General features: G+C 39.2%; 1 protein-coding gene across 1 annotated transcript; it reads left to right on the top strand.

Annotated features, from left to right (window-relative positions):
- Window positions 1–1,520: 1,520 nt before the first annotated feature.
- On the top strand, window positions 1,521–20,069 carry CHIC1 (cysteine rich hydrophobic domain 1). The gene is made up of 6 exons (XM_051630466.1): window positions 1,521–1,744; window positions 7,701–7,755; window positions 14,349–14,504; window positions 15,418–15,474; window positions 15,707–15,766; window positions 16,528–20,069. Exons 1-6 carry the CDS (start codon window positions 1,584–1,586, stop codon window positions 16,576–16,578), a joined length of 540 nt encoding a protein of 179 aa, XP_051486426.1. The 5' UTR covers window positions 1,521–1,583; the 3' UTR covers window positions 16,579–20,069.
- Window positions 20,070–23,344: the final 3,275 nt, after the last annotated feature.

Raw genomic sequence — 23,344 nt, forward strand, 5'->3', positions numbered from 1 at the left:
CAAATTTAACTGAGAGTAAAATAAAGGCCAGTGCCTTAATAGCACCCCCATATTTAACTTTATTTCAGTGGTTTCAAGACTTTCTTTCCATGAATGGCAATCACATACATACAAATGAAGACAATTAGAAAAAACATTAGATTCTCAATTATAGAATTATTTTAACTTTTTTTGACATGGGTCTTACTAGAACATCCTTTTAATATTTGGTAAATTACACTTATTTTATCTGCAATTTATTGACAATATTACTCACTAAACAAGAAAATCTTACTTCAACGAAAATAGAGCATAGAACATGTATTTCAATTTCATTTTATAACAGCATCTTTTCCCTTAGTTGTGATTTATATCTAAAGTCATTAGAGAGTGATTTACCTGCAGCTCCTCATAATATGGATAATGTGCTGAAGTAGGGGAACGCAGCACTGAAAAACTGTAGCTCGTGCAATTTTGCTTTTGGAAGCAGCAAAAAACGTCACACCCAAGTCAATTGCATTTTGCTGCAGTTTAGGAAATCCTGAAAGACAGCAAGGACGACTTATGAGGGAAGTATTTTTTTAAGAGCAGCAGAGAGGGATGGAGACCCATTCTCCCTGCTAAGGAGATGAGCTCACTTCCTTACAGTCGCTGTGGGTCAGGAATTCAGATTTGGCCACATACCAGACCCATCTTTATTTTTATTTTAAAAACCCCAGTCAACCTATAAGCCCTCCCAGAATTTTATTTCTGATTCCTACAATGCAATTACAAACACCAACACTTTTTGGGCTTAATTCCATTTGCAGTTAACCAATGAAGTGCTGAAGCTGATCTCAATCCCCATTTACACCTGCCTGCCGGGGGCGGGAGGGAGCATTCCTCTCACCGATTCCGGGATTTTTCTTCCCCAATTTTGGTCCTCCTCCTCTGTGGCCTTTCTTCCCTCGCCACCCCGTTACCCTGCACCCAAGCCAGCTTCCAAACCGGCCGACAAACCCCAGACAACCCCCCTCAAAGCTTCAGGGAAACAGCTCATCCCCTCCTCCCCTCACCTGCGCCTCGGCCACCCCGCTGAGGAAAACCCCAGCGGGCAAGGGGCGGGAAACGCGCGGGGCAGCGGGGGAAGGACCCACCCGTCTGCTTTTGTTACAGACGCCTCAGAAACGCACCCGGCGAGGGGGCAAACCCGAGGAGAACCGTCCGCGGGCAGACGGAGCGAAGCGCGAGACGCGCGCGCCGCGCCCCCTCCGCAGCCCCTCGCGCCGGCTCGCGACCCCCGCCCGGCAGGGGCTGGGCGGGAAGGGGCGCGCGCACCTGAGGCGCAACCCCGGCCCCGCCTCCCGCCACAGCCCGGCCCCGCGGGGGGGCCCCGCGCCCCCCCAGCAGCCGCCCCCGGAGCCCGAGGACCTGCCCCCCCCCCACCCCCCCCCCGGCCCGGCGGGGCGCGCTCCCCTCAGAACCCCCTCGTGCCGCCCGCGCGCGCACACGCCGCCTCGCGCGCCACTGCGCGTGCGCGCCGGGCGCCTGCGGGAGCGCGGGCTCCGCCCCCGGGGGCGCAGTGCGCAGGCGCGCGGGCCGGCGGCGCGGGGGGAGGGCTTGAGATGAGCGTGCTCCTGCCCAACATGGCGGACTTCGACACTATCTATGAGCTGGAGGAGGAGGAGGAGGAGGAGTCCGAGCCTGTGGTGCGGAGCCAGGAGCTGCCTCGGCCCCGCGATGCGCCGGATCCCGTAGCGGTACGGGGCGCCGGGCACATCACCGTGTAAGGAGTAGGGGGCTGGCGGTGGGCAGGAGGCAGCGTGACAGGTCGGCGGGGCGGGGGCGGGGGAGGCGGCCGGGCGGGAGCACCGCGCTGCCGGGGGCACCGCGCTGCCGGGAGGGGGTACGGCCAGGCGGAGGACTGAGCCCCATCCCTTCCCGCCTCCCCTCCCCCGCAGACACGAGCTGCCCGCGTTACCGCGATCTGCAGACCTGCTCCCCCCCACACACACACCCTCCCGTCACCAGTTCTGTGAGATAAGTTTTGCTTTTAACGTGTCAAAACGGGAAACTTCGTATTTTCCGGTAGCTCGAGGCAACCCGAAGTCGTGACTGAACGTCTGAAGTTCAGCTGGCTTGTTCGGTGCAGATGCAGCAGTTAGCCAACCCTGACAGTCCTGGCTGTACTTTTTCCAAACAATCTGTTAGGTAAAAAGTGAACTGCACACGATGGGAGGATCAGCAGTGTGTTCAAACAGCGTTACTGTGACCCTCCCTGGCTCAGGTGAGCCCTGGACCCCCCACTGCACTGCAGAGGAGGCACACGGCTGTGTTGTAGTTCCTCTTCTCCAAACTTAGTTGTGAGTTTGGTCTAGGTTAAGTGTTTTTATCATTAGAAGGCAGCATGAGCCAGAATGTTTGCTACTCATTTAAACAGTTGGAACAGAAGATGAGAAAACTGAGTGGCCTTACACGTAGTGTTTACTCGTAGGGATTTTCTTAGTATTCCTGCTCCTGCAAGGGGAGGAATTAATATATGAAAGAACGTCCATAACAGTTTCTTGGCTGTTACATTCATTTTCACAGTAGTGAGGGAGGTATCGAAATGTTTGTATTGCAGAGATCCATCAAGCTTGTGTTGCTCTGGGCCTGCCTATGGATTGCATATAAGTATGTGCATTTCTCTGTGAATAGGTGCAGTGTGATCTAGCTATCTGCAGTAGAAACACGGGGTGGGAAAGGCTCTCATCCTAAGAGAAGTAATGTTGGATTTGATACTGTGCCCACCATGTAAGTCTGGATCAGGTTTGCCTTGAGCTGGTGCCAGCGGGTAGTTGCTGTGCTGCACCGCAGTGTGCTTGCTTGTGTTGACAAATTTCCTTCTGTCCTGACCCCAAATAACATGTGGCCTGACTAAAGGAGGAATGTAACACAAGCAGAATGGTCAGAATGCCACCTACCCACTTTCTTAATTAACTGTTTCTGAGCACTAAACCAGAAAAAACATTACACACTTAATTGCTTTGCCTGCTGTGATGCTTTTGGTGTATCAGTGATGTCCCTTAAAGTTCCTTCTTGGCTCCAGAATCTTTTGGGCATGGGCTGGAGCATCTCCAAGAACTCTGTCAACGAGTCATGTCTACATCAAAAAAAAAAGCAATACTTGTAAGTGATGCAGAAATCATAAGCCAGCACATACATACCCTTGTAACTGAGCTGAATTCCCATCCAGCTTATTTTCTTTTTCTTCCATTTCTTCCAGCTTTCTTCCTGTAACAAATACAGCTGCCTGAGTGGCAGAAGGCAGCTCTTACCAATTCATGGTGTAATTTTAAATCTCCTTATATTGGTAAAAACAGTTAGTGGATGTTATCATTAAAATGCAATTATACAGTGGAAACTCTAGTATGCAGTCCTAACCTCCTTGCTAAATGGAAGTTGTTTGTTTCCTTAGGAGTTCTGGTTAGTATGTATCAGCTCTGAAATTCTGACACTTTTTGATCACACAGATGCTGCTGCTTTTGAAATCAGTTGGCTTCAGAAGCAGCCTGCTCTAGTTACTGAACTGAGATACATCATTGAATAAAACTTGTGTTTGCTTTTTGAAACTGTCTGGAAAATTGTTGATAAAAATTTCTGTTCTGATAAGTCAGACACTTTAAAAAAAAAAAAAAAGTTATTGTTAAAAAGCCATTGTTTTCCTTGGATTTTTGTTCCAGATGCCTTCTGTTTCTCCTCTGATACTGGCCTTGGATACTTTTGGTGTAAACAGAAGGGATAGTTCTCTAATTCCAGGGTAATCTTCTGCTCCAGCTTTTCATGTACATTCCTCTTATAAAAATCCCAAGTTAGTAGATTTAGTTTCATGCATGAGAGTCTTCATTCTTATGACCTTGTCAGTGAGCTGCTGACCATAATGGAGTTCTGCTGCAGTATCCCACAGTACTAAACATAAATTCCAATAATCTTCTGAGGGTTTTCAGCAGGATCTTGCTTTTTTTCCACCATCTGTTTTGCTAGCCCCTTTACCACTGTGTACGTAAGAGTGATTGTATAAAGTGGACTTTATTTTACTCACAGAGAGAGGATGTATGTGAAAGAGGTTAGCAAAGTTTTTGCTTGTCTTGTTCAAGTCTTTCACTCTAGAAGATTTTTACTTTGAAAATTTAACTATCAGTCATTTATTGTTTTCAAAAAGTTTTTTAATTTTAGCACAGAGAAATTGCTAGGACTTAGTAAATGTCTTTGCTTCTGAAATTCCATTTTAATGAGTTATAAACCCATTGTTTGCTGTTTCTTGCATAGCCAGTGGGACTCTGGTTGATACATCCAAGTATCTCAATATAAATATTTTTAGTGAAGACTGAGTCATATGCCTACCAAAGCAAGGGCAGTAACTTTCAAAAACAGAGCAGTAAACAAACTCTAACTTGATTATAGGTTTTTATTTATCTGCTGTAATTTTTCCATGTAATGAAGTCCATGTGGATGGATAGTAATGAGGTAATGAAGTAGCCATTAAGCATATTTTTGCCCTTGCAGCTTGTTTCCTGATTAACTTTGCAAACCACCTGGTTTTGGATACAAGTTAACTTTTGTTATTCCACTGTGTTTTTTGTAGGAGTGCCCCAGGGATCCACAATCCAGGTGCTAATGAAAAGCATTTTGTCATACATTAGGGAAAATCCAGGTGTTCTCAGTTCTGATAAGATGACAGTTGATTATTGTCTGATACTACTCCATCTTCTGCATATTTAAAATATGAAAATCCACATATTTAAAATAGGAAATGACCTCATCCTTTCACTTTATCAAAAACTTAGTTTTCCAAGCATCATCCAGAGGTAAGGATGCTCTTCACTAGTTCTGTTGGCTTAATTGGAAAAGATCCTAGACTAGGAAGAGACTTGTTAGGTGTTCAAGGAGATTTCAGCTCGGGGCTCTTGATTAATGTTTTATTTCCTAATGCTGGGCAAAGCTAAGGTGAATTGTCATTAAAAAAAATAGTATTTGGGATCTGAGTTTGTCTGGTCAAGATAGGTGGAAGGAGACTGTACTTCCTTATACTTTGCAAACTAGTGGAAAGGATTTTACAATGTGATGCCTGTTGTATATGGGGTTTGCAGCTGCAAATTCAGCTTATTCCTTTCAGTCTTTAATTTATGCAGGATTTACGATTGTATCTTATTCCAGCTCCCTCTGAGAAGCTGCTTTCTGTCCACTTTACAACTTTTCTAGATTGTTGGTGAATTCTCCCCCATCTGATAGGACTTGAAAATTTCTGAACTGTGGTAAATCATTATGAGGATAGTCTGTACGACTTCAAGAGAGACTTTAATAAAACTGTGCTAGAAGCCAGCAGGGATGCTGAGTAAACACATTACTCTAATGTAATGCAGTCTTGTTTTCAGTGTAGTCAAAACTTTTATATTCTTTTTGCCATTTCCAGGTGTCAGTGTAAAAGACATGCATTTCTGCAACTGAGGTTTCTTGGATGTATGATAATGCAGTGTTTTGGCAACTCCTACATTTTGGGTGTTAAATAAGTGTCATGACATGATCAGCCTTCAAATTTAGAGTCGTAAAATGCATTCTGGTCCTAACAGATCTATATCAGAAAGCACTGATTTATGTTATTCTTTATGGAAACTGGTGATGCAATGGAAATTTTAGTCACTTTATGTGACCAGTGAGATAAGACACTATCTATGGCTTAGGAAGTTTTTGAACCACAAATTGTTGAAGGTCACAAGAGTATCCTGGGGAAATGCTAGTGCATATTTTCTTTTTTTCTTTTGCTGTTTCCTAGACAGGTGCTACTGGCCACTGTAAGAGTCAGTGTTCTGGGCTAGGTGGGCCTTTGACATGATTTAGTGGAATTAGTCTGTTATATGGGTAGAGTAAATAATGCTGCAGTATTACTTGACTTTTCTAGTTGTTAATTTCTCGTGTTGTCTGATTGCTACAACTTTGTGATCATTTCAGGTAGTTTCATTGCTGATAAACGGAAAAGTCCGTATTCCTCAAAACAGGCTTGTGTAAGTGCTTCGCTCTGTCAGTCTTTTCTGGATTTGTTTTAAAGACTGAAAAGACTACATCATTGCTCTTCAAGCTTCTGTAAAAATATAACAAAATTGGAAGAGTTCAGCTTAAAAAGAAAAGTCACAAAATGTGGAGGCTGACTTGCCAGATCACATTCACAGATAATGGAAATGTGCTTATATTTGTAACCTTTGTGCTTGCCTGAAATCTTACTGTTTTGACTGGTTTTGTAGCACTAATTTAACATCATGGCTTTCCAGTTCCCATGGATATGCAGTAGCCTGTTCTGCTGACCTTCAGTTCCCTGATCTTCACATCTATAAAGTTTTCAGTGAAAATATGTTGGATGAAACAAACACAAATAGGTGGCAATTGGTTATAGTCCTTAGAATAGGTTAAGAGACAAAAGTTGAGAAACACTTCTACTAGGATCTACTCTTTAGGTTTTGTTTTGGTGTTGGTTTTTTTTTTTTTTGTTTTATACAACTAGTTCTCCAATATGCTGCTTTTTACAGGAGTCAAGGCTTTGATTTAAATTAGGCAGATTGAGCTGTCACCAGTATCGTCGATTGGACTTCACCAGTATTGTTAACAAACATTTTCATTAACTTACTGGGTTTCTAAAGACAGCACAATTAAGCTTTTCTCTTTTTAAGGTTTATTTTACATTTTTGTATACTTCTAAACAAGCTACATTGCCATGGATATCGGAATTATTACACTGTACACAAGTGTACATGTATTAAATCATACAGGTTGTAGCTGAGAGGCCAGCTGCTGTAGTATTTTGTTAAATTACTGAATTGCAAAAGTAAAAGATTGCTAGTGAGGGAGAGGGGATGGAATATCAGCATTCTTGGTCTGCAGAAGTTGGCAGGTTTAGCATCAGAGCTTAGTTAACCTCTTGCCTACTTCAATGCTTGAATTTAAGTGAAAAAATTGAAGTCCACCTGCACTGTCCGTATCCTGCTGAAGTCCAACACCAGCTTTTTGGAAACTTTGATTGGTTCAGTAGTTTTGGAGCTAGTGGTAACATAGGTTTACAAACAGAGTCTGGCTCCATGTAAGTTTCACTGATCAAAATGAAGACGTGTCTCATGCTCAATAACAACACTTCAATGAAGAATAGTCACAGGGATAACTAAGACTTAATTTTCTTGACGTTCATAGTAATTTTCTTTGTTCAGGCTCTTACAAGTTTTGCATGAGATAGTTTAACTCAGCCCAAAGAAGTTTTAAAAAACTATGGTCATAAATTTCAATGCTGCTGCTGCTGAATGTGTTCTTTATAACTAGCTTTGTCTGTTGCATGTGAATAAATTGCATGAGTAAGAAAAATAGCAGTAAAAGGATTATTAAACCTAGTAAAACTAGAGTGTAATAGCTGGAGGTTTTTTCCTTAAAGAAAGCAAAGATTGAAACTTACTCCCATCCAATTGTAAAAGAATTTTTGACCTAGTGACTTGAAGGTATTGAAGTAAGACAGCAAGCTCCATTTCTCTGTCTTGTAAATGACCTTATGAATGGTACACCAGACCTTATAGAAACTTAGATTGAAAGATTATGAAACTATGCAAATGTAAGGGCAAAATAAATTAATAGGGTTTTTTAAAGTACAAAATCTATTACATTTTTTTTTAAAGGGAAACAAAATAAGTTAGGTGGAATATATTTTGTTTGTCTCTTTTGTTTTCAAGGTTTGGCTTGAGCAACAAGTTTGATACAGAATTTCCTTCTGTTCTTACAGGGAAGGTAAGTGTGAGATTAAACTGTTCTTACAAATATGTGCTCATGAATCCACAGTGCAGCCCAGGCCAGCACTGCACTGAAGCCTGTTGAATTAAATCTGTCCTGTTGATGAGCAGTCCCTTCAGTGGACTTTGAAACAAGGCAACATGATTTGCAGCAATTGCTATTGGTATTGACATGCTAAGCATGGGAAAGCTCAACCTGGCATCAGACTTCTCATGCAGGCAATATACATGAAAGCAAGACTCACTTAACCTTGCTTTAAAGATATCTGGGGTTTGTGCTGCCTCGGGTGAGACTGAAATTATTTCAAATACTAGACCTCTCTTTAATGTGTCTGTCAAGTCTTGAGTTTATATTTAGGTAAATCTGTGGAAGGGAATTTGTCTTATCTGTAGCTTTAAGGAAAAAAACATGATAGTGTTAAATCTACAAATTATGTAGGTTTTTAGTAGAGTTCCAGAAATACAGTAATTTAGTGCTGAAAATCAAGTGGTGACAAGTCTTGCTTTCTCTGGAGTCCTGTCATCTTAGTAAATGCAAGTCTAAGAAATAACCATTTGTAGCTATTAACTAATGAAATTTTGTTATGGCCCTAAATTAATTCCATAATTGTTTTGGCTTTTGTTTTTAGACTTTCAAATTTTGAATTATTTTTCTCGTTGTTTTTTTTTTTTTTCTTCCTGCTGTTTCTCTCTCCAGTGCTTTTCATTGGCTTCATTTTATATCCTCCTTTTGTATCTTTTCCAGAATTTGTGAGGAAAGTTTATTTGGCTCTTACTGCTTTCTCTGATGTGTTAGCCTATTGCTCCAGCACCTCTGCAACCTCTGCCAATAGCTGTTGAGTCATATTAGCAATATAGAAAAGGCAGCTGGATGGCATCTTATGGTGCTGCCAAATCCATTGGGGGTTTTTTCTCCTTGTTTTTCACCCCCGAGTGTAATTAATACAATATTTGTGTTGAATTTGTCCAGCTTTTTTTGACAGCAGGACTATTGAAAAGCAGGTTGCTATTTGGAGTTTTTAGTTGTTAAAAGGCAGCCTTGAGAACTTGGGCCATTCTTCAGAATCTCCCTGAGCTCAACAGGAAGAGCCTTACTGGTTGCAGTGTCTCATGTGAGGGATGGTGGTGACACCGTTTGCACTTCGCTACCTTGCATGTTGAAGGTTTCTTCTTTCTGTGAAGCTCTTTGATCGCTGAAAAGCCACAGTATACTTTTTTGGAAATAACAATTCTCATGTTCTTTTAGTCAAGTCGTAGTTGGTTTAAATAAGCCTATAGAAAATACCTAGCAGGAAATAGTGAAAGGTAATTTGATTATATAATTTAGTCTCCTTCTGTCTCTCTAAAATATGCTTGTGTGTATTAAAAAACCAAAACAAACCCAACCCCCAAACCTACACTTTTTAATATAAGCATCGGTGTCGGTCACCTTTTCCACTTGATTGGCCTGCTCTTGTTAAATAGACTGTGAACAAAAGCTTAATTTAAGGTTCAGTCAACTGCTTGGACTTAATTTAGCAAAGAGAGGCATGAGGAAGTTCTGCTTGGCATTTACCCTTCTTGTTCTATAGCTCTAATCAGTGACAACATAAATCACATGAGGAGGGATTTGCAGGATAGAGGTATGCTGCTTCTGTTCAGCATCTTGATACCCTGTTATCTATTTCTCATGTGTGGATTTGAGAGGCTTTCTGAGTAAGAACTCAACGATAAATGAGTTCCCTTCTGCGAGGGCAAAACAGCAGTCGGATGAGACAGTAAACACGTTTTTCTTGCTGCCTGCCTCACACTGCCATGGAGCACATTAAAAACCACAGCTGTGGGGGTTTTGTTTTTTAATACTTCCATGAATTGCAAGAAAAAATAATCTGCTTCTTCCTCTGTTTATGGCAGTCACCTTTATCCCTGTTGAAAATGAAAACTCAAATCTGTTTTTTCCAGTAAGAATGTTTTCTTCAAGTACCCTGATAAATGATGCACAATAAGAAGCACTGTGGTCCATTGATACATCACTTTAAGATCTTCCACTGTTCTTAAAATGCAAATGTTTGCTTTTTACAAAATAACAATTCATGTATCTCATAGTGAGTTTTTATATATTAACAATTAGTGATTAAAATGTTTACCATGAACCTGCATTAGTACACAGGCAGTGTAAGGCAATGTCATACTTTATTCAGAATGCCTCTGTAATATTAAATTTAATGGCCTTGTTGTCCACTGTGGGTTGCTATTAATAATATATCCCAGCTGCTAATGGAGTATAAAAGATTAAGCCAATAGGTGGGGTTGATAGATTTCTCTGTGGCATCATTTTTCTTTTTAATAAATACAGATGAAGATCTAGGCTTTTAAATGCAGGATGAAAGTATATCCAATGCACAATAAAAATCCCAAATAGATAAAACTATCTAGCTACACATTTCTCCCAGAAGCCCTGACTTTTTGGATTTATGCCTCTGTGTGGTCTTAGGAATTTACTTAAGCTTCCTGATCCTCAGTTTGCCCATCTACATAATGATGATTGTAAACCTTCCACTAGTTTTCTTCTTTAAAAATTTGAAATACTTCTTCTCCCATCTCCCCTAACTCCTCATCTCCTAGTTTTTACAGTCTGGATAGTCATTGTAAATTAGCCTAGAGCCAAGATGCATGTAATTACCACTTAATATTTAATTGAAATATGCTGCCTTGGGGAGAGGTGAATGTGTATATTTGTGGATAAAACACAGGCAATAAAACAATAAAGGAAAGGCAAATATCTGGTAGGTCAGATGTCGGGCCTAGCTAATTCAGCTAGATTGACTGAATATTTATCTTGCAGGATGAGACACAAGGTTCAGCTGGTTTGTCAATACTGATCTAGGCTTTCAAGCAGTGCATTCTTTTCAATGGACTACTTTAAGAAAAGGTTTGGCTACACTTAATGCAGAGGCAATATTTAACTTGTAATAGTGTTATTGAACTTTGGCCTAAATTTAAATTCTGTCTGCTACAGTTTTATAGGAGTATTAATTCTTTTAAAAGAAGCATTTAAAAGCTTTTAAAAAAAACAGTCTTCCTGGTACATGGCACGATAGTACACACTCTTCCAGGTGATGAGAAAATTATGGAGGCAGTGAAACCTTAGGGGAAAAAAAGTGGAGTTTCCTGCCCTGATCTTAAAACAATAAGGGTCCTATACAGAGGTTACTGTGCAATGCAGGGAAATGTATGCCATAAAATGTAGTCCTGGTATTGTGATCCCATTGCAACATGTGATGGATAGGGTTTGTGATCATGATGATTGAAGAGAGAGATCAGGCCTGCTGGGCTTTACTTGCTCTCTTCCTGTGTTTGTAGATTCTCTTGCATCCTGTTGTAAAATATTATGACACCCTCTGCTTTCCTTTTATGTTTTTCTTTTTTCCCCTCCCTTAAAGACCTAAAAGGAACTAATGTCTCTTTACAAGGTGTACTGCACAGCCAGGAGCTATGTATTTATCTCATTCTTTCCAAGACCCATACAGAAGCTCTCCAAGAGACTTTCCAAAAATCCCCAAACCTAGACTTTCTTAGAGAGCTTTCTTTGTGCAGGAGGCACTCTTAATTCTCTGTTTCTTTAAAATACATTGGGCTTTTCAATATTGGTACCTGCAAGAAAGGCAAGGTTTAAAATTATGCCAGAAAATAAAAAATCCTTTGGTGACCATTTAATTTGGATACGGTTTTATTATTCAATTAGAACAGTTACTTTATTTACAGATATTTCTTTATTTGTCACTATATAACAATGCTTAACTGTTACTGAGCAACTGAGAGCAACAAAACTGTTTTGCTTCTGTTTATCCCAGAGTGAGGCTTATCTTGGTCACTGGTTCCTATAGTGTCAAATGAAGATGTCATTGGCTGACAAAAAAATTTATTGTGATTACATTTCCTAAAGGGAGAAATACATCCTATAGTTTGGGTTAGCCAAGGCCATCTTAAGTAATTTCATCTTATGTTGCAGTTAAGAGATCCACCTGTACATTAAAGTAGTTGGTGCCTTAACAGGTAGTTGTGGTGCTTTCATAACACTGTGTGAAGATAGACATCATACCAGAATTTCTGGAATAGACATTTTCAGGGTTTTTGTGGCATCCAAAGTTGGTTTCTAGTTGAGCCATTTGCTGGGGTATTCTCTATATTGTTCTTATAAATTAGCATCAAAGTGTTAACTTGGTGTGGACAGTGATGCCCTTAAAAGTAGCACAGAAATAGGGAATTTCACCATCCCAGTGCTTTCTTACTAGTTCCCACATTTTTCTGCCTGCTGTGATCAAGGAATTTGGCTGACTTCTTTTCATGTTGGATGTTGTCACTGATGATGAGACCTCTTTGTGTTAAGCTGAATTCTAGACTGTTAAATTCTATTGTCTTTGGTAGGTTTGTACAGGTGTATTTGGGATTGGGGTATGTTACTGTCAAGGTCCAGTAAACTTGGTGTCTACTAGGAAAGGAAATGTTCTCTTTTAAGTGGAGTTCATTGCAAAAGTACTAATGGGGTCAAGAAAAAAAAAAACTAGTTATTTTTATCTTTCAAATAAATAACATAATACATACACAAATTTCATGACTTACCAAATGAAGTGCCATTTGTATGTCTAAATATGAAGAACATGTAAACTTCCTTGAGAGTTGAGAAAGCTGATTTGTTAATGCCTGTAACCTCAAGTTTATTTTGAAGTGTCTGACTGCAGAAACTGTGCAGTGTAACTTATTCTACATACAACCAACCTAAATGTACTTAACTATAAAACTTGCTTCCACAGAGAAGACAGAATGGTCTTAACAGCTGATATTTGTTATATCCTAAATACAAGAACCTGCATTGCCAGGATCTGTAAACCCTTCTGTTTCAGACACGTGCAACTACAGGCTAGTTTTCCACATTACAATGTGATTTTTAATCTGTTAATTGAAAATGTCCCAATACATGGGACATTTGGGGGTTTTGCCATTTTCTTCCAGTTTAGTTACTTTTTTTTCCAACTAAGATGTCTGTTATAAAATATATGTAAATGTTCCTTTCAGTCTAAAGAAATTTTTTTACTTGTTCCATTTGTATGTGTAAAAAGAACTATAAGAAAGTCTACTTAATATTGGGGACGGGGAGTCTATATAATGGCAAATTAAATACTTTGTGTACTTATTAATTCCTGCTATAAAATAACCACAATGTTTTGTTCTTACATTACCAACTATAGGCTTGGCTTGTGTACAAACCCAGCTGACCTCTGACTCTGTACTGCATGGTGATCTGAATGGCCAGGAAACAGATGTTGTATTTACTTCCTTTCCTGCAATGTTTTAATGAATTCAGCTCTGGTGAATAGGCAGAGGTAGCAGGATTGGGTCCTCTCCATTTCCTGTCCCATAGCTTTGCTCCTCTGGTGAAAGGAGCCTTTGTCATGAAATTAACACTGTTATTGTCGCCACCCTTGTTTGCAGAATCAAATGAACAGAGTTGGGCTTGCTTGGTTGGAAGGATTGTGGAGTAGTTGCCCATCTTTGTGTACAGGCTAATTCTAGGGCTGCTTTTCTTCAACATGGCAAGTAGTTAGTGAAGATTTTTTTTGAACTTGTTCCTGTCTGGTCAGGTCTCTTCAAGTGGATCTGATTATTCTGCTTTGTGTGTTGCATTACTGGATTGTGGTACAGTTAAGAGTGCAGTCTTGGTGTCAGTACCATGAATCTGTATTTGAGTTGTCAGATGTAAGTTATTTAGATTCTGTAGAGAGATGAGGGATTTGGGGTATGTAAAAAGGTAAGTCCTCTCTTCTGTAGGAAACGTGCTGCTGTCTGAGAGAGGAGCTTAATTCTGATAGAAAATGTGGTTTTCTACTGTGACTTTGCAGTGGCAATATATAGAAAATATTATTTTGAGTAAGCTCTGCTGAATATTCTGTAATTTAAATAAGTTGTTTTTCAACAGCTAGATTTTATTCATAACTCGGTACAAGATGCATTTCTTTGCCTTGAATATGTTCCAGTTTGTCTCTCTGGGCTTCCCTATTTTAGGAAGCAGCCACAAGTGATGTTGGAGCCTTGTGTTGATATGGACCACTTGAGGAATTTATTTGTGAACAGAGGTCCACACCTACCAAGATACAGTGTAGGCTTGCATTGCTATGAAATAAATTTAGACAATATTGTCCTTTTTCCCATGTGACACATAAGCATTTTTACTTGGAAGGTCCCCCACTTTCCCTTGGAAGTGTCATTCTTTTTCTTTGGTCAGCATAGCCAGTGCATATGTTGCACAGCTGCATCCCACTCCTGGTTTTGTTTGGGGCCATTATGTTATCAGAGCAATTGATTTATTAAAGGTGTAATAATTGAGGCTGAGGCTGTTCACCTAAGTGATGTTTAGCTTTTTAATGCAAATTTTTGCAAACCATGGACCGTAAATGCATTTGTTACAGGAAAGTGACTTTTCATGCTCACTGAGTGACTTAAGAGTTGGAGGGATGAGGTCATACTGTATGTTTCAATGTAACCTGTAGGACAGATAACTGAGAAAATACTCCTGTAGTGGTTTTCCACTGAAGTTCAGCACTTCTATTGCAGGTTGCCCCAGAAGAATTCAAGACCAGCATCAGCCGTGTGAATGCCTGCCTGAGGAAGAATCTCCCTGTCAATGTAAAGTGGCTGCTTTGTGGCTGCCTGTGCTGCTGCTGCACACTGGGCTGCAGCCTGTGGCCCGTAGTCTGTCTTAACAAAAGAGTAAGTCCATGTTTCAGTCTTCTATTTATTTTGCAATTACTGATAGCATTATTTAGTGTTTCATAGTATTGTTCCCATTTCAAACCCCTTTTTGTATGTCACTTGCACTCAAAATGCTATTCCATTTTCCATTCCTTAGAAAATAGAAAAAATACTTGTTAATGAAGTAAAAGATACCAAATTACCAATTGAATTAATAGTCTTCAGAAGAGCTAATCCCATCTCAGTTTGAAGAACAGGAGGGAGTATATGATATCCTAAATCTCCAGGGTTTTTAAAGGGATAAGAATTGAATTGACTGCAGAACTGGATACTGACCTTCAAGACTGCCTGAACTGGAGTGAAAATTACTTTCCTTTTCACAACCCCACTCCAGAATAAATACATTTTAAAATAAAAAATTACTTTTTTTGTATGTGATAGATACCATAACATTTCAGAGCTGTGGTTTGATGTGTTTTACTGTGTTGTTTCTATTAGGAACAAACACATTTTTTTTCTATTTGGGAAGTTTAAAGACTTCCTTTTTTTTTTTTTTTTTTAACAACAGAAAGTTGACAGCTCGTGTTATCAGGTCCAAAGTAGTAATTCTGAAAAGCACTTTAGCAATATCAAGTAAACATGATCTTAATTACCTCGGTGGTTTACATTTCAATTGATTTATCACAGCAGTGAATGTTTAGGAAATAGATAAATAGATATAATGTAATGACATTCTTTACAGCTACAGAGTTTACAAGACTTGTAGCCATAAAATCTTACTATCCATAAAAATAAATAGTGTATAGGTGCACTAGGGAAAAAAAAATATCTTACATTTGTCAATTTAATTCTAGGAAAAGCTCTTAAGTAAAAATTGTTCATAAGTAATACTTCTTATAATACAGTAATACAGTTTTTACTTACATTTTAGACTAGAAGATCAATTCAGAAGTTACTAGAATGGGAAAATAACAGACTATATCATAAGGTAAGAAAAATCAGAGTGCTTGTTTTCTTCAGCTTTAACATTTAAGTTTTTATGCATAATTGGCATGTAGGAATTTTATAGTCTTGTTATAATTCCACACTTCTGCTAATCTTAAAACCTGTGCCTGAAGTGTTCCACGTCCCAGTAACTGGGTAGTGCTAATGCTTGTTAGGTTACTCATCAAAACAATGCTGGCTGGTGTGCATTAATCTTCTGATAATTATTTTCATAGCTCGGTTTGCACTGGAAGCTGAGTAAAAGGAAATGTGAAACTAGCAATATGATGGAATATGTAAGTATTACTTGTATTATGTATTTGGTATTCACCATAACTGTGATTTTATAGAGAAAATGCTTAACTTTGAAGACTGTCACGTATCTGAAAAACAATCTCAGAAAAGTGTGCACTTGTCTCTGACACAGACCTGTGAAGGCCACTTTTAACAAGAGCATCCACGGCATATATTGAGACTTCAAAATTGTCACCACTAAACATGTTTTCTCTTCATAACAATTCTACATTTGCACTGCAGGTACTCTGTTCTGGTCTGTAATTTGTAGTGAGGGAGACCTACTGGGTCTTTGTGCCTTGGTGTGATTCCCACACCAGCCCATAGTTCTTTAACACCTACCCACCTTTTCCATTGGTATCTATTATTACTTTGATTCAGATTTTGTTGTTTTGTCTTTTTAAATTTTCTTTACTAGCTCTGAATTTCATAAAGTTTCAACCAAAACAGTCCATTCAGGAAAGCAGAATTCAAAATATTTCTGTGGTCCTGCTACTCCCAGATCCACTTTCACATATAGCTGTGAAAATTGTGTAGGCTCGAAGAAGAGAGAATCACCCCCAAAAAGTCAAGTGTCCAGAAGCCCTTTATTTCAGAAGGACTGAACACTTGGCTTTGTTACTCTGAGAAACGTTCTCTCCTTCGAGAGTATCTTGGATATGCTTAGTCTCACACACTAGCTAATGTTGCATGGAAATGGTGCTGAAGGTTTGAACTTCTTGGTTACTGTGTTCTGTTCTTTTCTTTTTCCCTTCTTCAACAGGTAATATTAATAGAGTTCTTACCAAAATATCCCATATTTCGACCTGACTGAGGGACAGCATTTGGTCTTTCATGTTACCTGTCATTTTTTACCCTTAGTGCCTTGTAGATGATTTTGGAAAGAAGATGGTCTACTTTGCTGTGACTTAAACATGTTCTTCAGTAGAGTATCTTCCTTGCTATGTTACTTTCTTTTGTTAAGAAGAGAACAATTTGCACATTTTTTTTATGTTAAATGATGCTTCTATGTTGCACTCTTGAATTTTTAACTTTAACTGATAAAGTTGCCACTAGGGATCTAACATCAGTGCTGCTTAAACTTGTTCTGAGCATGCTGCCTTATTAATTTCTATATTTGCTGTCCTCAAACACACATCCTAGTGCCATGTCATACTATATTTCATACTATATTTCATTTTCCACGTTGCAATCCTGTAATCCCTCCATAGAAATGGCCAGGTAAGCGTCTCGTAGTCATGAGTTTAGTATAACCTGCTTGCATAGGACTTGCAATCAACAGCACTGGTTTTGTCCTGCACTTTGCAAAATCATCATTTACATTAGGGGGTTAATTATTTTACCCACTATGGATTTGTAAATATTGACTCTTTGCATAATGTCAAGTGTGGTATGCCAAGGTTTACAGAATGTAATATAGCTCTTATTCTATTGCCAACAGGCTGACATCATTTTACTCATTACATTTGCTAGTGTCCCTCTGGTTGTACAGACCCTCTCACCTGCTGGTTTTGTGGTAAAGCCATAATGAGTTTGTACATACTACCAAACGTGTAGGGCTCAGTTGCACTTTGTTTAGTAAATGGGAGAAAAATGCATAGCATTTCTGTCTTTTCTTTTAAAAAGTGTTTCAGGTGTTTGTAGAACCTGAAATAGGAATCTTAAATATTCTCCATCTTTGAAAAACTGGCATTTGTGGGGTAGACGGCAGCTGCTAGTAGCGAAACGTCCTAAAGCCTCTTTTTTACATGAGGAGTACTTGGATGTCAAGTTTTGTTTTGTTTTTAAATAAGGAAAAAGTTTTGTAACTGGAGACCTTCATTGCTAAAGAGAAATATTTGGAAGAGCCAAATCAAAGCTGAAGTAATACTTTTGTTATTTTTGTAGTGTGATAGAACTTCAACATTTTAACAGTGAAGTGACACAGCATCCTTTCCAGTGGAAATAAACTTTATCTTAATCAGAATAGTGTTTCAAAATACACTGATGGGAGGAAGTGGATCAGTTGAAAGGGTTCAGGCATATGTGTTGGTATTCAGACACAGTCTGAAGAGCCACAAATGCTTTGTGAATTCACAAGTATTTTTGGATTTATTGCTGTTTACCTGGTCTCAGGAAGGGAAGTAACTGTAGAAAAACTTCCAGTAATGGCTGGCCTAAGCAAGACCATTTGATAATACGAAGCAAATGAAATCTATATACTTCTCTTACAAATAAATTTTTGGAGTAAATGAAGGGAGCTTAGTTTAATTAACAGAACAATGGAAGTTTCTTACTGTTACACCAGAATTTTGTTAGTAATTTTCTTATTTTTGTGTAAGAAACTCAAGGAATCTCAGCAGGTTATTTTCTTCTTTATACGACTATATATTCAAAATGTTCTTTTCCAACTGAGAGAACAGGCAAGCTGCATGAGAGTTCTAGGAATTAATTGTCAGTGGTGAATGCTTAGCAGTTCTCAGTCTTGCTGCTACAAGGGATCATCTTCAGTCTTTGCTGACTTTAGCATATTCAGTTCAAAATTTCTCAACCTGATTTGTCTTGTTTCTGTCAAGTGCTGTGCCAAGCTGAGAGGATAACCTGAGCTACAGGAGCCTCCAGTCCTTCTGGGCTGCTCCCTGCCCAGCCTGTGCTAGGATGTAGTTGGAGATCCAAGGCAGAACAAGATCTCTGCTTTGCTTTCCCACCTCATCCCTTTGTCCCCGTCCCCTGGACCTGCTCATGTCCAGTACTGCTGGCTGCTCTGCTCACAGCTGACTGGCTGCCCTCGGGTCTCTCCTGGGAGCCACGAGGGATTTAAGCACAGAATATTAGTTTACAAAGTTTACATTTGAAGTATGTAAATTCTATACATTTTCTTTTGTCCCTTAATTATTGTGTAGTCTTCAAACCATGGAAGGGTCTCTTCTTTTTCTGTTTTGATAGACATTTAAATAAGTGGCTAGTAAAGAATGAGAGCCAAAACTGCCATTTGCAGTAAGCTTCATGTTTTAATAAGTAGATAAATTAGCATTAAAATGCAAAACCAGCACCAGTATTACATTTGCATTTGAAAGACACGGGTTCCATAGCTCATTTAAAGATGAAGGCAGCTGTAAGTACTGCTGTGAACTCTGCACTTCTGCTATGCTTACAGGTTCTTTTTTGCCTGGGCTATCCTTTGCTTTAATATAAAACCATTCAGGGGTAATTGTATCTAAAGAGACTGCAAATCTCATTTTTGACAATAAGATGTCAGCTTGAGTTGGGAAACCTATTTATGGAGGATACTTGTTAATTGGAGAAATAAGTTGTAGCAATATAACAGATTAATGTTAGCAAAGTGTAGTGGAAGTGGTAAAGAAAGTGCCTTGACTGGTTCCAACAAAAGAGAAAACTCTGAGCAGAGAGTGAGGAGAAAAGGGAACTAATAACTATCAGTAGTGTGAGTTTGCAGCAGATTTTTAAAAGCAGTTACTGTCTACCAAGTCAGTGTTTAATTTTTCATACAAACATGTTGACACTGATTTTCCTTTCTAGTTTTTATCTAGGAAATATTTGGGTTTGTATCTAGTAAGTTTTTGTATCTAAGGAGTATTGGAGTATTAAAGAATACTTGGCAGAGCAACAAAGCTCCTGCCTACTGATTCCCCACCTGCATCTGTGAAGTTCTTTTACTATAGGAAACAAAAGGTCTTCCAAGACATGCACAGACAAGTCTAGGAAGTGTGGATACAGTTGTAGAAAGGTGACTTTAAAATAAAAACATTTTTGCTAATTCTGTTATGGTCTTGATAAATAAATAAAAAAAAATCCCATGCTTTCCTTGATATGTACAAAACTCCATATGCAAAACCATATTGTTATGTTTATTATTGTCCCACTGTGACAGTTTACTACATTTACTTGTCAACACACTACCATTGGAGCAATAAAAATGTCAAGCTATTCAATGTAAATAATTTATCATTTTAGTGAGTAATGTTATTTGATTCTTCTGCCATTTTGTTTTGGCTTTTGCTGTTCTTATGGTGTTGTATCATTACTCGTACTGCTTCAGAAAAGTGGTTTTGTTTAAGCTGTATGAAACTTTGTGTTCTTAACATTTTTATTCTGTTTACAAGTGAACAGCCACTTTTTTAATAGGACCTCACATATTGAGACTTTTCTCTTTTTTTTCTTTTTATTAAAATAAAATCCTAACTGAGCTTGCTTTCTACAATTTCCTGAACTGGCTTGTGCCATTAAATGAAGCTGGAAGTCAGACATGCTTAATCACTTTGAGACATTTTTCTTTAATTAAATTTAAAGATGAAAACCTTTGAATAGTCCAATTTGTTTATGGAAACAAAATACCCTGTGTCTCTGTGCCGATCAGCTGCCGATGGGATGGGGTGGGATGGGCTTTCCTATCTGATAGGGCCCAGCCAGGTGCTGGAGTGGGACTTTAAGTGTGTGTTGGCTGGCTTAAAGAACAAGATTTAGAAAGCTTAGGAGTGCTTTCCAAAATGAAAACTGCAGAGTGATCATCACATTCAGTCTTCCAGATAATTTGGTTGGTTGGCTTGCAGGCCGGCAGTTGTACCGGCTTCTCTCCAAACAGCAGAGGGTTTTTCCTCCTGTGCTGTTGTAGTTGCACCTCAAAGGGAGCCAAACCTGAGCGTGGATAGTCTGTGTTAGCAAAATTAATCGTTGGCTTATATAAAGGATTGTTAACGCAGGACAATGCAGCCTTTTGTGTGTGTTAACTGGCTTTGTAGCTGTGAAAGCAGGACTTCAAATTAAAGCCTTTGGCTCATCCCTGAGGGAAAAAGATTGCATTCCTGGAAGGGGCACGTGCAATGTTTTTGTTGAAAGTTGGTGTCCTCAGTTGTTTTGGGCAAATACAGGAGCATCTGGGTTGGTGTGCTGTTTAAGCATGAAATTGTTACTGAATATTATTTGAGAAATGTAAAGAATGTTCCTGTGGTGTTAGGCCAAATATAGTAAGACTGGGCTGAGTCATGGAATTAATCCCCTGCTAGGTTTTATGGGCTGTAATTGCTTAGAGTACTTGCAAAGGTCCATTTTAAGAATATGTGGGATTTGGCCCAGGCTTCTACTATGGGAAGTTATTTTCAGAATGATTTGGTGGTGAAGCTTACTACAGTGGCTGTGCCAGTGTATTTCTAGTGTTATACATCTGCCATGTCAGTATTGCTCTTCAGCATAAAGAGTTGAATGTTCCAGCCGAGTCTATTTTTCTAGTTAAGCTTATAGATACAATCCCTGTTAGTCTTCACTTTATTAGAGAAGATGAAATATTAGTCTCCCCTCAAAAGTGAAGCTCTGGGCTTCTGATCACCCCACTTGTTTTTGCTTGAATTTATTCCAGTTTGAATTAATTTTCCTTGAATAGGGGTGACCAGAGAAAGTCAGATACTCCAGGTAACAGCTCATGGCTGAGGCACCAGGTGTTGCAATGTAGATGGTTCCCTTTCTTCCATGAAAATAATGTGATCTGTTAAATTTAAAGGATCAGTTTTTTCTCTTTAATGGCTGTATTGTACTTCTCATTCATAGCATTCCATGATAACTTTGGGACTTTCTCTCTACAGTCACTTCTTGTTTAGAGGCCCAACAGACACTCTAATTACTAGACCCATCAGTCCAAACTCATTATTTGATATTTGATACTGTTGAATTTCTTGATACTTACATTACAAAGTTCTGTAACAATCCTCCAGCTCTTTTTGTAGATGAGCTCCCCTTCCTCCTACAAAAAAAAAAAATTGATCACTGATTTCCATCTGCCAAGTTAACAAAAATGTTTTTATTAAAAAGATTAGTTCTGAGATTGATGCCTGAATTCTGCTTGTAATTTTCTAAAAGTTCTTCTCCTTAGTTCCTTACCTGACTTAAATTTTTTTATTATGTCTCCATCTGAACCAGTAATTTCCTTGTTGTAGTTTATCTGGTAGATCTAAATTATTTGGACTTTGTTGATTTACACCTGTTTATTTTGTAAACATGTGAACAGGGCAGATTTGGGTCTAGGCTAAACTACTCAATTTTCTGCGTTGTCTGTAATCATTGGATCTGTTTAGAGGATTAACTTTTTAATATATACACATTTGATTTCACGTTTTAAAATAAAGGGTGCCCAAATAATAATGGGAATGGCTAGAAGAAACCACAGCAATATGGTGCAACGCTGCGGTGTCAGGCAGCTCATGAACTTAATTCCACACTAGTTTCCTGCATACCTGAATGTTCCATCCTTTATCAAAGACATTTATTTTGACCTTAAAATGACAGTATATTGGATAGCGAAATCCGTAGCCACAGAGGGTCAGTTCAATTCTTGAGCTAGTTCATGAAGTGCAGAGTTGTAAATTTAAAACTAAGAAGCCAGTTATCCTAACTGCTGTTTCCATCAAAGTACAAATAAGTGCCTTTCAAATCTAATTTAATTACTGTTGGGTTGTATTATATATTTTTTTTAGTAGATAAATATCAAGGGTTTTTAAGATTCAGGTGCTGTTTTGGGAATATCTGGAATAAAAACCCCCACAACTCTTGTAAAATCTGTTAATAGGCAACAAGAGGAGTTGGCCACTGCTGAAGCTCTTGAGTGGCAATTTTCCACCTCAGTATGAATTAATCGGAAACCAGTGGTAGTCTGTGACTAGGGGATATCAGGGGCCAACTCCCAATATACTTAAGGGATCCTGTGGAAAAGTTGTCTTAATTCCTGTTCCAGTTGCTATGGTGAGCATTTCTTGAGCAGTTCTTTCTACATGTAGCAGAAAGCAGGGAGGAATGGACCCTCCCCGCCCTTGAACCGCAGAGAGAAGAGACACTTCTGAGGTAACTTTTTTTGATACCGTATTTTTGTTTTGTCATTGTTGAGTGTGTGGAAAATGTAATTGGCTTTATGATTCTTTTAAATTTTGGGTAGCATTGAATAGTGCTGTAAATCACGTTGCTGTTGAATTTCCATGTAGTATTGAGGGAATGAAGAGACTTGAAACTCGGAGAGGGTGATAGTAACTGGTACAGCTGCTCTAAACAGAAGCTACCAGGTGGCTTTGAATTGCAGAAAAATAACAACAAAATAAGTAATCAGGCTGAGGATGTAAAATGTGAAATTAATTTATGAGCTGCGAAGCTAGAAATGGGTCATGTAAATCCCACCCAAAAAGCCCTGAATACTTTCAAACTGTCACTGTTTTGTGCATACCACTGCATTGACAGAAAAGCTGTTGGGACCTGTGTAATGAACACAAACAGCAGCATTACTCGCTTCCAGTCACTTCCAAAAACCTCTTCGGAAGTTCTGTGGAGCTGCTTGAGCCCATCAGGAGGCACAAGAGCCACAACGGCCGTTTGTGCTCTTCTCGTTGAGCGAATTTCAGTAGCTGAAACTCTTCGGAGACGTAATCTTAGCAGACTTATTGTGAAAGGCTGAAGGGTTGGTGTTTTAAGTGTGACATCTCCCTTGCCAGACAGCGCTGGGAAGCAGTTGCACGGATCCCGTGGCGGGTGCCAGGTCCCGTAAGGGCTGCGGCTGCCGAGCTCCCGGGAGGTTTAAGGATGCCAGGAAGGCCGGCGTGGGCTGT

This window comes from Apus apus, chromosome 12 (genome assembly GCF_020740795.1).
Source record: "Apus apus isolate bApuApu2 chromosome 12, bApuApu2.pri.cur, whole genome shotgun sequence".
In the NCBI taxonomy this organism is placed as follows: Eukaryota; Metazoa; Chordata; class Aves; order Apodiformes; family Apodidae; genus Apus; species Apus apus.